We start from the raw sequence: 13,759 nt of genomic DNA, 5'->3' as shown, positions 1-13,759 counted from the left end.
ATGACAGCCCCCCTGGGAGTGGGAGTGACTGAGGCAGAGTCCCTACTGCTTCAGCTCTTCCCAGCTCCCTTATGTGGTTTCAGGTGAAATCTCAATAATTTCTGGTTTCCTCCCTGCCTGGGCTGCGCCAGAACCTTTGCTTTGGTTGGGAACCACATTCACAACCAGTGCAATTGCTGTGCTCTCGTCTTCCTCTGAAATAAGTCACTGCTGATAAGAGAACTGATGGTTGGGCAGTTGCCTGCTGCTCCCAGCACCTTGTGCTGCTCCCTGCACCAGCTCCTGGGCTGCGCAGTGAAGAGGACCAGCAGAAGTACCACATTACGCCAGTTTGACCCAAGTGCATGACCATCACAGGAGTCAGCAGTTCGGCAAACAACTGAAGCTGGCACTGACACTGAAAAAAGCAGCAGCAAGTCACTGTCCCCTCTGTCAACCACCCCAGCAGTTCATTCTTGCCCTCCGTGGCCCAGAGCTGGGATTTTAGGAGCATGAGTGCAGCTCAGTGGTGCACAGGATGGGGACTGCTCTGCTGGGGCCAGGGGGGAGTTGGAAGCAAATTGGGAATGGAGTGATGGGGAGGAGGGACTCCTGTTTTCAACAGCAGCAGTTTTGTTGCATGTCAAACAGCAGCTGAACAAACATGACACACACGTTCGTCCATGGCCGTGGTGTGTACCAGAGGAACCTGGTGTCTCACCCCTGCTCACACACTGGCTGGCAGAAAATGGCCCTGGTTTTGGACACAGCCTCCCTTGAAAGGCAGGACTGCTGCCGGCTTTGAGACTCTCTTTACAGACAATGTCTGAGGCTTTCCTGCCTGAGCATGCGAGGGGGAGAGAAGCTGCCCAGTGGGAGATGCTCATGGGATCCTTCGATTGTCCCAAGCTCCCGACAGGGCAGGAGCAGGGCTAGCTCAGTGGCAGGGTGCAGTCGTGTCGCCTGTGGCCTTCTCAGGGCTGTGGCTGTTTCTCACAACTGCATCAGGAGCAGGAACCTGCTGTATTCAAAGCAGGATGTCCAAATGGGCAGGGCAGCAGGGAGCAGGCGGTGCTCTCTCCTGACCAAGCAACAGGCTGACATCAAGCTCCTGATGTGGGGGCTGTACTTGAGTGAACGTGGAGTCACCCTGAGCTGGGTGACTGGCCAGCCAACCTCCTGGGTGCCACCACCGGCAGTGTGAAGCACTGGTCCAGCAGAGCATTGTAGGGCTTGCTTTTCTGGAGCTGCTGTTTTGCAAAAACACCTTGGCCTGTCTCTGTCCTGAGCCTCTCCATGGCCCTCAGCCCATCTGCTCTGCCAATAGCCAGGTGCCACGGAGTGATTTCTCTGTAGCATCACATCTCCAGGCCCATGTTATCCTCTGACAACATGGCCTGTGTGGGACCTGCATGAGCAGAGCTGAAGCTCAGCCAGCCACAGCCCAGCTGAAAATGGCACCACTCGGCCAGGACAGCCATGGAAAGCCCTGGTCAATCCTCTCCTGGCCAGGCACTGCCTCAGAGAGGGGCCCAGCCAAGCCAGCTTTACCTCTGCCTGTGATGCTCAGCACTTGTGGAGTGGGAGTGTTTTACCTTCTCCCAGGCAGATGTCCTATGAATTTGTGTGTTACCTGGGAGGCTGCACCGCACTGAAAGTTCATCTACATTGGTGAGAACAACATCTCTAAACCCATGTCCGGGCCTGCAGGTGCCTTGAAAAAGATATAGGACCACACCAGGCTAGCAAGGAGCCCAGACCAAATGGGCACAGGTCACCACTAACGAACAACCATCTGTGAAATCCCTCCGAGGGCTGTCCCCATCATAATGTGCAACCCCAACCTCACCACGTTCCTGAGAACATGCTGTCACAGTCCTCCTTGGAGTAATCCCTTCAGCAATCCCTGTGAGCAAACCATACATCCTTCTCCTGAAGCACAGTGAGGTATATTTCAATCTGCGCTATAACACATGCCTGACTGACAGAGAAACATATGTCTGTCAGCTAAAACACTAAGGTATAAGATGTTGGAAAAACAAAACCAAGCACAAACCGATCTACATCAAGTCAGTGTTTTACAAAAACTTCACGAAACCACAAAACAGTGTCATCAGTTACAGAGAGGCCATGGTTCAAATGCACACACTGATTGTGAACTGTACAAGTTCACGATCTGAAAGGAAACACATGCGCACACTGCCTTTGGACACCGGGAAAATGAAAATAAAGGTTCTGCCAAAATGACAGAACCTTAACTTAACACCCTACCAAGACCTACTCTCTTCTGCCTTTATTAACCTGCTGATTTTGGTCCAAATCACTCCACCAGAAGCAGACAGAATAAATTCATCGCCCATCTCAACCAGCTTCATTCAAGCCCTATGTGTATATAGGAAATCCTTTCCTCCATAGAGCCAGGCAAGTCTTCTCTGCAAATTCACACCCATGTGTCCACTATTAGGCCTGGATATTAACCCATGCCAGGCCATGCAGAGCTGTATTTAGAGTGTTAAACTTTCACTTCTCACCAATTATCTGAACTATCACTGATGTTATGCAGATGTTGGCCTTGTAAACTCTCTTTCCATATCGCTGGACAGAAAAGGTCAGAGTTAAGGTTAAGTGTGCATTTGCCAGCTTTGTTTGCTCTGTCTGATGACAATGCTTCTCTGCTGCTGGAGTACAATTGGTTTGTATTCAAAGCAGGAGACCACCTCACATAAATCATTGTCTCTGAGAAGAGTTAAATATGTTTCTGGAACAGCCCTTAGATGTCCTAGTTGATTTAGTGCAATCCCATTGATAATTGCAGCACATGGGATAGCATGGCAGGCTTGAAGAATCATCATTCCTGTAAAATTTGTCAGGATGACCTCAGATAAGTATATTTATCTTTGGCAAAACAGACAAAATAAACACGCACACAAATCCTCAAGGAAGGGGAGGGGGAACCTGAAGGCCTGCAGAATGCTGGTGATTTGATCTATCTATCTCCTCTGGAGCAGTTCCTGGTGCCCTGCACTGGGATAGCTACCGTCTCTCCACACTGCACGGCTACGCTGGTCCTTCACTGTGGACCACTGGAAAGAGAAGAGCAGGAGAAAACACTGTGGGAGTCAAGGGAGGGTTGCTGGGCACTGTGTGAAAAAGCTGCTGCCTCCACCAGATCAGCCTTTCCTGGACAAAATCTTTCTTTTTCTTGCTATTGATGCTGCCGGATGGAAGCAAGAGACTGGAAAGCTGACCCTCGAGACACTCTAGGAGGGACACCTATGTGCCACCATCTCCTAGTTGCCACCCCCTTTGCCCATTTTCTGCCTGCTGTGTGCCACAGAAATTAAAGGGATTCTGGGATGAGGAAACAGTAAGCAAGAAATATATCTCTAGCACCCTTTAACACACACATAGCTCTTTCAGCTTCTCAGTGTGTGCAGGCCATGGAGAGACAGCAAAAGTTTACTTATTAAGATTTACCTCAGCCCTCATTAACATTGGCCTGGAATCCTTCAAAAGGGATTCAGACTCGTCATGAGTCATGGAGCACAGCTAATCCTTCCTAAACCTGGGGAACAAGCAAAGCCTCACACCTGCCTGCGCAAGACCATTTCCAAAACAATGGCACATGGTGAAGCACGGCTCCTTGGGGCTTGGCATTTCAGGGCCTGATCCCTCCTGGCTTGTCCTTTGCATGCTCTGTGCAAGCTACACAGCTCTCTGTGTAAACTGCTGCTGTCCCATAGCATGTTACAGCCCCTGAGCCGTGCAGGGGGGTGTGGTGCAGGGTGATGGGTTGTCTGAGATGTTCATCCCTCTTCCAAGTGAATGGAGGACAGTAAATCAGAGCACTGCACCTCCTGCCATCCTTGTGGGGCTTTACAGCTACCAAAGTCTGCACATGGAGCAGGGACACTGGAGGAAACTCTGTCCCATGGAGACTTTGCACATAAAAGAGATTTGACCACTTCAACCATTAAATGTTAGCTTTTCTTCTCTATTCCCCATGTTACTAAAAATCCAACAAAACTGAAAGCAGAATTATTGATTTATTTGTATTCCTCAGCAGCCCTCCTTTCTCCCCTGTCTCACAGACTACGATGACCAGGGTTGTGCTGTGGCCATATCCTGCACTACCTGCAGTGGTCCCAGCAGTGGGGAGAGGGAGGCACAGACATGCATTTGGGATTTTGGCAAGCCCGAGTCAGACATAATAAATAGGCAGAGAAATCTTGTCAAATGGGAAACCTATCTTTCACCAGGCAATAGTGAGGGATGGCAGTTGTGGGAATAAGTCGTGAACCAAAGAATATCCCACAAATTGACTGCCATAGAAATGCTGAAAGGCATGAGAATTTATGGATGCAAAGACTGACAAAGTTTACTTTTACTGGAGAATCATTTGAAAAATATGTTTAGAAATCCCATTGTTGGTTCCATAATAAAGCCAGCTTACAAATAAACCAGAAACGAGCCTTAAAAACAATACTGGTTCATTTGAAAAGAATGCAGGGACATGTAACACAGCCCATCCTCCTCTCGTCAGAAAGGTGGCAGTGTTGCTTTGTAGTTGCTGGAGGAATTGTTACAGACAGATTTTTTTCAAATGAACAGCAATGTACCATAATATACCAACAAAACCTAAGGAATGACTTAATCTAATGAAATGTAAGATCAGAGCGATATGGAAACCACACCAAAGCCCTGGACCCAAGTTTTGTATAATTCAGCCAGACTAGGACACTTGTGTTTGCACACACACTCTTGGGTTTTCAACCAACTGCCAACTTTGTATTTGCTGAGAAAACAAAGTTTAAGTTGACCACCCAGCTATCTAAGAGATCCTGATAACACCACTCATGTCTACCATCAGTATCATAAATCTCTAATTTCATTATCTACAATGCATGAGGAGGCAAAAACAAACACGGCGTGGGTGACATGCCAGACCGGGTGCATGTTCCAACGTGACTACCCCGTCCAGTTTTACAGCGTCCCATACGGCACATGCAGCTGGTTTGTCTGGACATCTTCACAGATAATATTCCCGGGGAGAACTTCACCTCTGGGAAGGTCAGGGAAAGCTCCTCGAGAACATTTTTTGACATGACCATTAATATTACAGTATGTTCATTAAAAAAATTACAAGTAAAAATACCCACTCACAAACATGGCATACTTACTATAAATAAAGCCAGTGAATACAGGCATGAATATCCAGCAGAGGGTCTGATTTAGAAGTGACCGTCCCATAGTTCACCTTCACTCACCTTCACTGACGCTGAACGTCCTCTGAGAAGCCCCTTACTGGTGCTTCCCCTAACTTACGAGACGGAGGCATGTTTTACTTGCAAACCCTCCGAGAGTGGCAATCAATTGTGTGGCTCTGGTTTTATTTCTCTGATGATGTCACTTTAAATACTTTTCGTGTTCCATTTGTTATTTTTACTTCTAAAAATGACGCATTTCTTCAAATTCATTTTTCTCCAATTAGTCACAAGTTAATGGAACAAAGTCAGCTGCCTGCATGTCAGAGAGAGTGTCAGGCCCGTCTTTACTGAGATTATCACAGACAGACCTGCAAGAGCACCTGGAATATACAGACGGCATTAGGTACCTTGTTTATCCCAGATGCCCTTTTGGCTTCCTGCCCAAATCCTTTGCAGCAGGGCCAGGGCTGGAGACCCGGGAACTGCAGTTTTACCAAAATAAACCACAGACATAAATTGAAGACAATGAAAAACCAGGAAAAAAAAAAAAAGCAACAGAGAGGAAGGAAGATGCGTTTCTCCACTTGCGGAATAACCTCTGTAAGAGCAAAGCCGTGACAGCTCTGCGACCCCCTGAATACTTTGCTCGCATGCTGCTTCCAAACATTTAATGCAAAACAGTCTGTGGCTACGGCTTGCCGGAGAGAGAAGTTTTAAGAGAAATCTCAAGGTTTCCCCTACCTGATCTGAACTTGCTCCGAATCAGCAAGGAGTGCTCAGACCCCAGGAGTGTCATGGTGACTCGGGGACCAGATCCAGACGCCCCTCACTTAAACCATTAACTTCCTCCACAGAGAAAAGCCGACCAGACCGCGGCTAGTGCTCAGGATTCATCCAGCTCTCCTGCACTCTCTGGGTGCTTTTACAGCCGGCTGGCAAGAAGCAGCAAGTGGCTTTGAAAGATTTGGTCCCATCCAGCACTGACCCTCCACAGACATCAACTGCTCCCCCTATGCTGTGTTGAACTAATTAACGTGGAGCTAGCGGGAGCCTCCTCCCGCCCGGAGTTTACTACCAGCAGCTGGGTGTCCTGGCTGATGTCATCGTCTAGCGGGGAGCAGCGACTATCGGAAAGGGTCTTAGCAAAGACAGAAGTTTGATATCTGATACTAATTACTACCGGCCGGTACGCAGCCAATCAGGGCGCTCCCCGTCTTGGCCGACTTTGGGAGCCGCTCGGAAATATCAACAGAGCGAGGGCTTAACTCTTTGCAGCGTGGTGCGAGGCAGGCCCCGCAACCTCCGGCTCCCACGCTGGGGCAGCCAGTCTGGTTTTGGGGTCTGTGTGCCCCTAAGACGAAGGAAGGACTGGGGTCAGGGCAAGCGTCCCGGGCGAGCGGACAGCCGGGTGCAGGTCCTTCCGTGTGAGTGCGGTGTTGGATGCCCTTCCTGTCAGGGAGCCAGAGGACGTGGCTACTCGGCAAACGGAGCTGTGACTCCGGCCACTGCTGCCCCTCGTCTGGCTTGTTTGGGTGCTGACGCACAGGGCAGGCTGTGCCCTGGGCTGCACAGATCCTGGGCTGTGCTAGGAAGCTGAAAGTGAGCACAGGGGTGTTCAAGTGTTTCGTCTGCGCTTCCCTCCTGCAGCGCAGGCGTGCCCAAAGCTGCGCTGCTTGGTGCACACCTTTGTCAGTATGTGGCTGCGTCCGTAGGATTATCCGCTTGAGATGCTCGCATACGCTGTGGCTCAGGTAGCACATGCTGCAGGCACTCAGAGCATGTCCTCTTGTTCTGTTACACACAGACACTCAGAATAATGCCAAACAAATGAGGCAGGGCTAAATCTTGAGTTAAAGTTTCCTGTGCTATAATATAGATGGGCACTATAATCCCAAGGAGGCTGGGCACAGCCATGTGCTGGACACAGCTGCAATGGAGCATGCTTCTCCACCTGCCAACACTCTCTGAGCAGAAAAACTTTTTGCAAACAATCAAAGTAAAGAGATGCAGATCCTTTGAGGCTCCCCATCCCCAAGCCCATGTCTGGTTCACTCGAGGTAAGTGGAAGGAAATGAACTGATGGCACCTTTTCCCTTCTGACATAAGTGGTACATGTTAAGCTAAGTCAAGGACAGGTCTCAGCTTCCCTGACACATGGGTCTCACCTGGGAACCTGCTTAGATTCCTGCTAGATCATAAACATCCACCTGAAAACTCCTTCAGACCTGGTTTGGGTTTTTATTGGTGGCTTTTTCTTTTCTTTTTTTTTTTTTTAATCCTGTGGTCTCTGGGCAGTCCTTTTCTACATTTTGGCTTCGTGATAGGAATTTCAGGGCTTCCAGACTCCTAGGCCCATGTTGTCAGAGACCTTAGAAATACCGGTAGCCCCAGAAGCTCTGATTCCAGCAGTGCCCCACTGAGAGCTGAGAAGTGCTGGGGTCCCTCACCCTCATGTAGTCCATGTGATGTGGCTGCTCTGAGCTGAGCCCTCTATCTGTTGTGGGCTGGACATGTGGTTTCCTGGTCATGCTACATCTGATGAAGTGGATATTCCTTAATGTCTGACGGGAAAGAGGTTATTGAAATAAATTCATCTCCAAGCATGGACCTGAGTCAGTAAACAGAGCCCTGCTGCACTGTCCAGCAAGCTGGCCAGGGGGGCTTGTTCCTTACTAATCTTTCCTGATGTTTAGTCTGCTATGTTTGAAATGTCCCATCTAATGGACTGCTCCTCATAAGTAGTGCTGTCCTGAAAAATATGCCACCATTTAGCAGAACCACACCACGAGCAGCTCGAGGACAAGACAGGACTCATCGACACCCACAGTCTCAAATTGCAGCTTCTTGTAGTTTTTTGCACTGCCCCTGCTGGCCAAAGCCCTGCTCAGGTATCCCTGCTCCCTTTGGAGCCTGCTGGTTCCTAATGTCTTCTCCATCGTGCATTAGCTGGACCTGCCTGAGGAGGCTCTGGCCGTACAGCACCTCATGTGCTGATCTCACCCTGGATCTGTCCCTCTACCCCTTCAGGACTGTCTGCAGATGTGATGGATGTGTCCCTGGTTCCACATCAGCCGTGACAATGTGTATGTCACCCAGCAGCCCAAAGGAAGCGTCTCCAGGACGCCAATGCTATGTCTTCCTGTGAGAATGAGCTCTGCTTCCTCAGTCCCTTCTCGCTGTTACTGGAGTGGTTCATGTTCGTGTCCTTTTCTGCCTGAAATTTACCATCTCCAGTCTTTTGAGTTCAATGGAAGAGGAGTGGAATGCAAAGGAGACACTGTGATCCTGCTTGGGATAAGTCTTGTGGCAGTAAAAGGCCATCAGCAGGGATGGCCTAGGACCACCAAAGAGCTGCCCAAAGTGCACTGTGTAGGCACAGGAGCTCCAGGCCTGATATCAAATGCTTGGAGGAGGCTGTCAGGACAGGCCTGGCCCCTGCTGCAAGGCACTCTGCTGGGTGGGCTTTTCCCATCACCTCCACAACCGGCACCTTGTCTCTGCTGAGGCACATGCACAGAAGAGGACTTGTTGAAAGACCCCACATCAAGGATGTGGACAGTGCAGGAGCCTTCTGGGTCCCCAAAGCCCTTGAGTATCATGGTTTTCCCTCTTTCATGGAGATGCATTGGCCACCTACATGATAAATGAAGACAAAGGACTTCTGTTTTCTAGCGTAGACTACTAAAATGATTAGTGGGTGAGACGGATATAGGCTGTGGTCTCCTAATTTTTCAGAGCAGTCTGCAGGTGCCTCTAAAGCAGTGAATAAAAGACAACCAATTAAAAAATTCAGGTTTTGACTTTCAGGAAATTTTTCACATGGTCCCACTCAAGTGTGGTGAAAACTCAGAATTGTTCCAAGGCAGTAAGCAAAGTATTGTGATGACTCAAAATCAGGAATACACAATAAAAGGAGGTAGAAAGGTTGGGAAATGGTCAACAGGGCAAAAGGACAAGCACTATATTTATTTTTTTTTTAGATGGGGTAGGGGCTACAAAATTTGCAGCTGAAAAAGTAAACAGTAAAATCCCAGAATGATCAAGAAATTGGTGTGTGGCCTGCCTCAACTGGAGAGGATGGCCAGACAGTGGCAGATGGAGCCCGTTTGATGTGGACAAATTCCTTACTTTCATGTCAGAATGGAGGATGAACCCTGCAAACTCCCCAAGCACAGAAGCCTGGGAGATGGAGTCATGCAAAGATCACAGGTTCCTTGAGCTTGAGTCACCGTGAGTGCGTACAGAGGGTAAGTGGATGAGATGGTATCTACACTTGAGAATAAAGCTTTCTTACTTACTTGTTTGGTGACTGTTCACCCAGATTAATGCAAAGTGTGTGATTTAGCGGGCACATCCTGGTTGGTAATTTGCTAGGGATGTACATGGTGTCCCACCTGACTGGCCTGACCTCCATTTTAATGGAATACCTTTATTCCTCCCTACTCTTTTCTCAGGACTTTTTATTAATCTGCAGACAGTTCCTGAGCAGTTCCCCTGGAGGGCACATGTCAGACCAGCACTGCATATGGGAGGCTGTACTGGCCATGTATCCCAGGGTGTGTAGGTAGTTCCCCGCTAGCTGTAAGTTCTCCGCCTGCTTCTCTCTGAGCACATTTACACCACATGCTTAGCTGTGTGAGGCACCCAAGCATCCCCTCACACAGTGTGAGTTCCTCAGTGCCAGGGTTTGCTCACAGGAGATATCAGAGCCTGTCCTGAATGCCAGTGCCTGTGCAGCATTGCTGGTGTTACGGCTTTGCTCCCTCTTCCCTGGCACTACAAGCCCATGAGGGAATGGATGAGACTGTTGCAGCTTTCTTTAATTCTTTTTTCTTGTCAGCTACAGCCTGTTGGCCACTGATAGTCCTTCCCCTGAACTCCCAGATCCCAACAATCAGCACTGGCACTCTGCTGAATGACACCAAACATGAAAGGGAAGAGCAGGAAGATTGAAGTGTCCACCAAGGGGCTCAAACAGCTGCGTAAGATCTCATCTAAAAACTCACCTTCTGGTTAAACCAGAATTTTCTTAGGGAGGCTGAGGAGAAACTCTGTGTCAGCAGAAACAACCTCTCAAGATGATCTTGCTTATCTGGCACTTCTCTCCATGCAGCTCCCTGTCCAGGTGGTGTTGGAGCCACCACTGAGAGCACTGAGGTGCTCTTCTGAGAAGGCTATAGAAACTGTACTGGTCACTTTGGCAGCCACTAGACATGGGGCTGTCATTTCTCAAGTGTGAAGTGACCCCAGTCTCTCTTCCTTGGGTGGTAATTGCTAATGCTGGGGTCTTGACTGTGGAGGTGCATAGGCTGGTCATTTTGCTTCCCTGTTCTGCACGGTATTTACATTTATTGATGTTGAATCTCATCTGATGTTTCATCTTTCAGGCATTCAGCATGCAGAGAGCCTTCTGCAACTGTTTGCAGGAACTTTTACTTGTAACTGCTTTAGTCATTTTGAATCATCAACCTTTTTCCTTAACGTTTCTGCTGAGGAGCCCTCTCCCAGCACATGTTCCTTTGGCACTCCACAAACTACCTCACTCAGATGTGAAAAATGGCCATTTATTCCTATCTCTAACAAGTCATTAGTCCCTGGAAGGCTCTTCCTTTTCCCACCTACAAGCTTGGAGCTAGAGGTGTCTGAGGAGAAATCTCATCGAAAGGTTGGTGGAAACCCACAGCCACTGTATTCTTTGGCCTGTTCTTATCTGTACTGTCAGTGGATACTTCAGAGACTTCTGAACAATTGGTGGGCATGATAACCCTCATACATCGAATTCCTCCATATTTCTGATAAATCTATTCAACAGATTTGCAAACTGGAATGAACATCTACTAGTTTATAGTTCCTTGGGTCCTCATTGGAGCCTTTTGTAAAAATGAGCATCAGATTTACCACCTTCCTCCACCCGTGGCAGATAAGGACATTGGGTCTCACACCGTGCTTAGCAGCAGGGACGTGTTCCTTTGAATATTTCAGAGTTCTGCAGTCCTCCGAGACTACCAGATCCCAGAGATTTGTTGCTACTCATTTGACAAATTTCTTCTAAAATCACTTCTGATGCTACTTCAACAGCTCCTTAATCACATTCGTAGGAAAGATAGATCCCGGCATACTACTGGCCCTGGAGATGTTATTAACTGGCCACCATCCTTTCCACCTCTTGCTCTTCTGTTGGTGCTTGCAGTGGCTGTTCCTCTCTCCTTGGGATGCTTTACATAGTATGCCAATTGTTTATCGCAAACGAGGGCAATGCCCTGCCCTTACCAAGCCAGGTAAGTAAGGTAAGGTAAGTTGCACAGACGCGTAGGGGAGAAGCAAGCCAGTTCATGAGCTCCACTAGGCACCCTAATTAGGTTCCTACTGCCACCTGCCCACCTGACATCCTCTCAGAGAATTAACTAAAACCCAGTGTGCTATTTACCACTCTGTTTAATGCAGAGATAAGCCTGTGATGGAATTAAGTGATAATGAAGAAAGCCAGTTAGATTGTTAAACCTTGCCTGAGCCTGGTTGGGCCAGGAGAAACTTCTGCTGCCTTGTGAACACTGTACACATGCTGTACCCACAGAGTACCTCCGTGGGGAGCAATGCCACAGGTCTGGCCTGGGTCTTGCAAACTGCTGCCTCCCCCTGCTAGGGCAGGTGTGGGAAGGGATCAGGCACATATGGGCTCTGGTGGGAGGCCATGTTATTAGTTGACCCCAGGCTTCTGAGGTGGTGAAGATTCAAAGTCCCATGATGCTGATTCCAGGACCTGCTCTTAGAAATCCTTTCTCCCCTCTCCAAAACCGAACAGCCACAAACTATGCCCTGTAAAACCATGCCACTGACAAAGGCTGAGATTTTAGAAGAGTTGAAAGACATTTTCTTCTCCTCCTGTCCCCTCCTCCCTCCCTCCCTCCCTCCGTGCCCCTCTCCCTCTCCCTTTCCTCCTCCAAGGAATACCAGTGTCCAAACCTTGCAAGCTCTCAGTTCATTGTCCATGCTTGTTTCTTAGGAGGTGATGCAACCTCTAAGAGAGGACTCATCTCCATAAATGACTCAACTGCTGAATTCACAGTCAAGAGCTGGTGTTTCCCTGGGCTGGTCATTACGTGAGAGTCAGCCTTGACCACATGTATTCTTGATGTCCTCAGGAAACAGAGGTAAGTTGTCTCCCATAAACCTCAGACTGGAGGCAAGGAGGACAGGCACTGAGATCACACTACAGATACTGAGCCATTTGCCTGGAGGCTATCTGCTTTAGATAGGCCAGAAATAGTAAAACCCTCTACAAGGTCTTCATGTGTTTCCAGAGTTCACACTGCCCAAGCCCTCACGTGTCTTGGACATGTCTGCCACCAGGCACTGTGCTGCACCACAGTCACTGTTCAGCTCTGAAAAGGGCAGGCATCACTGCCAGTTGCCACCTTTCTTTGGAAAGTGAAGCAGGCACATAGGTACCAAAGACTGCAAAGACTAATATTGCTCCCGGTTGTCCTGTTTCCAACACTGCTTTAGGCATCTCTGCTGTAAACGGGGTCATATTGACTGCAGTGAGTGAAGGAGTGATCCTTAAATACCAGAATAAATTAGTCATGGTAGAGAATTCCTTTGAACTGAGAAGTCACACCCCAGACCCATAAGGATATCAGCTCTGTGTTGCTCACCAGATACCAGGAAGCAGTCCCTTCTAATCTTCCAGCACACCCTATTGTTTATGGTACTGATTTATTTTAAAGCAGATTGTTTGTTTCTATGTAGATTTGCATCTGTGGGAAAAAGACCCAAACGAGCTGATGTTTCTGTGAGATCCCTCTGGGGACTTGGAGGGGACAGCATGTGACACAGTGTCTGTGCCACAGAAGGCCAGACTCCAGCAGGTCTCAGGGCTGTGGAGCCACAGCCCTAGGAGGGACGTCTCCCAGACCCCCGCCCAGGGCTGCACTGCCCAGTGAGGCTGGGGTCTGTCTCCTGCCCTCTGGGCCTCGTGCAGGGGATTCACTTTGCCTGGCCCACTGCTCTGGCATTTGCTTTCTTGTTGCACAGGAGATCCAGGTCTGCACTGGAGGAGACCTGCCATTTTACCTGTGTACTCCAGCTACTGCTGGTGTTGATGCCAGCACAGAGTGTATTTATTGGCATTGTCAACAGCAAACCCCTGAATTCAGCAAACCGAATTCACTGCAAGACTTAGGGTTGAATGTAATGCTGAACAACAGGTCTCGTAAACAGTTTGCAACTGTCCAAGCAAACAGTTTTTCCCCAAACCTGGTATCCTGCCAGTCACATCTGCTCCAACCGTCCTGTCCTGTAGGAATGAGCCCTGTTTGCCTTTGGCTTCTTCTCTCTAGCACCTGGCAGCTCCATTTGGAGAAGAGCCCTCCTGCCATGGCCTTATTTCTTGAATCTCCACAGCATGCTCTGGGAAGACAAATCTGACGGGACAAAGTCATGACCCTGACTCTCCCCATCCCATGTGTAGGCTAGCGATAATTTGCTGCATGCTTGTGTAACTGTGCTGGCAAAGGTCCCATGGAGAGATACAGCTGTACTGGCACAGAGCTCTGTGCTGAATGTCCCCAGGC

The 13,759-nt window shown here is 48.8% G+C and overlaps 1 protein-coding gene across 1 annotated transcript in view; it reads right to left on the bottom strand.

Moving 5' to 3' along the window:
• MYOCD (myocardin) overlaps window positions 1-6,000 on the bottom strand; it is a 39,887-nt gene extending 33,887 nt beyond the window's left edge. The window contains exon 1 of the mRNA XM_009334054.1: window positions 5,928-6,000. Within this exon, the coding sequence (XP_009332329.1) occupies window positions 5,928-5,982 (55 nt within the window). The 5' untranslated portion in view covers window positions 5,983-6,000. The remainder of the gene's footprint in view (window positions 1-5,927) is intronic.
• Between the last annotated feature and the right edge of the window lie 7,759 nt (window positions 6,001-13,759).

This window comes from Pygoscelis adeliae, unplaced genomic scaffold (assembly GCF_000699105.1).
Source record: "Pygoscelis adeliae isolate BGI_AS28 unplaced genomic scaffold, ASM69910v1 Scaffold11, whole genome shotgun sequence".
Lineage (NCBI taxonomy): Eukaryota > Metazoa > Chordata > Aves > Sphenisciformes > Spheniscidae > Pygoscelis > Pygoscelis adeliae.
Note: the sequence above shows the minus strand (reverse complement) of the source record. Positions and strands in the feature narration are given on the sequence as shown.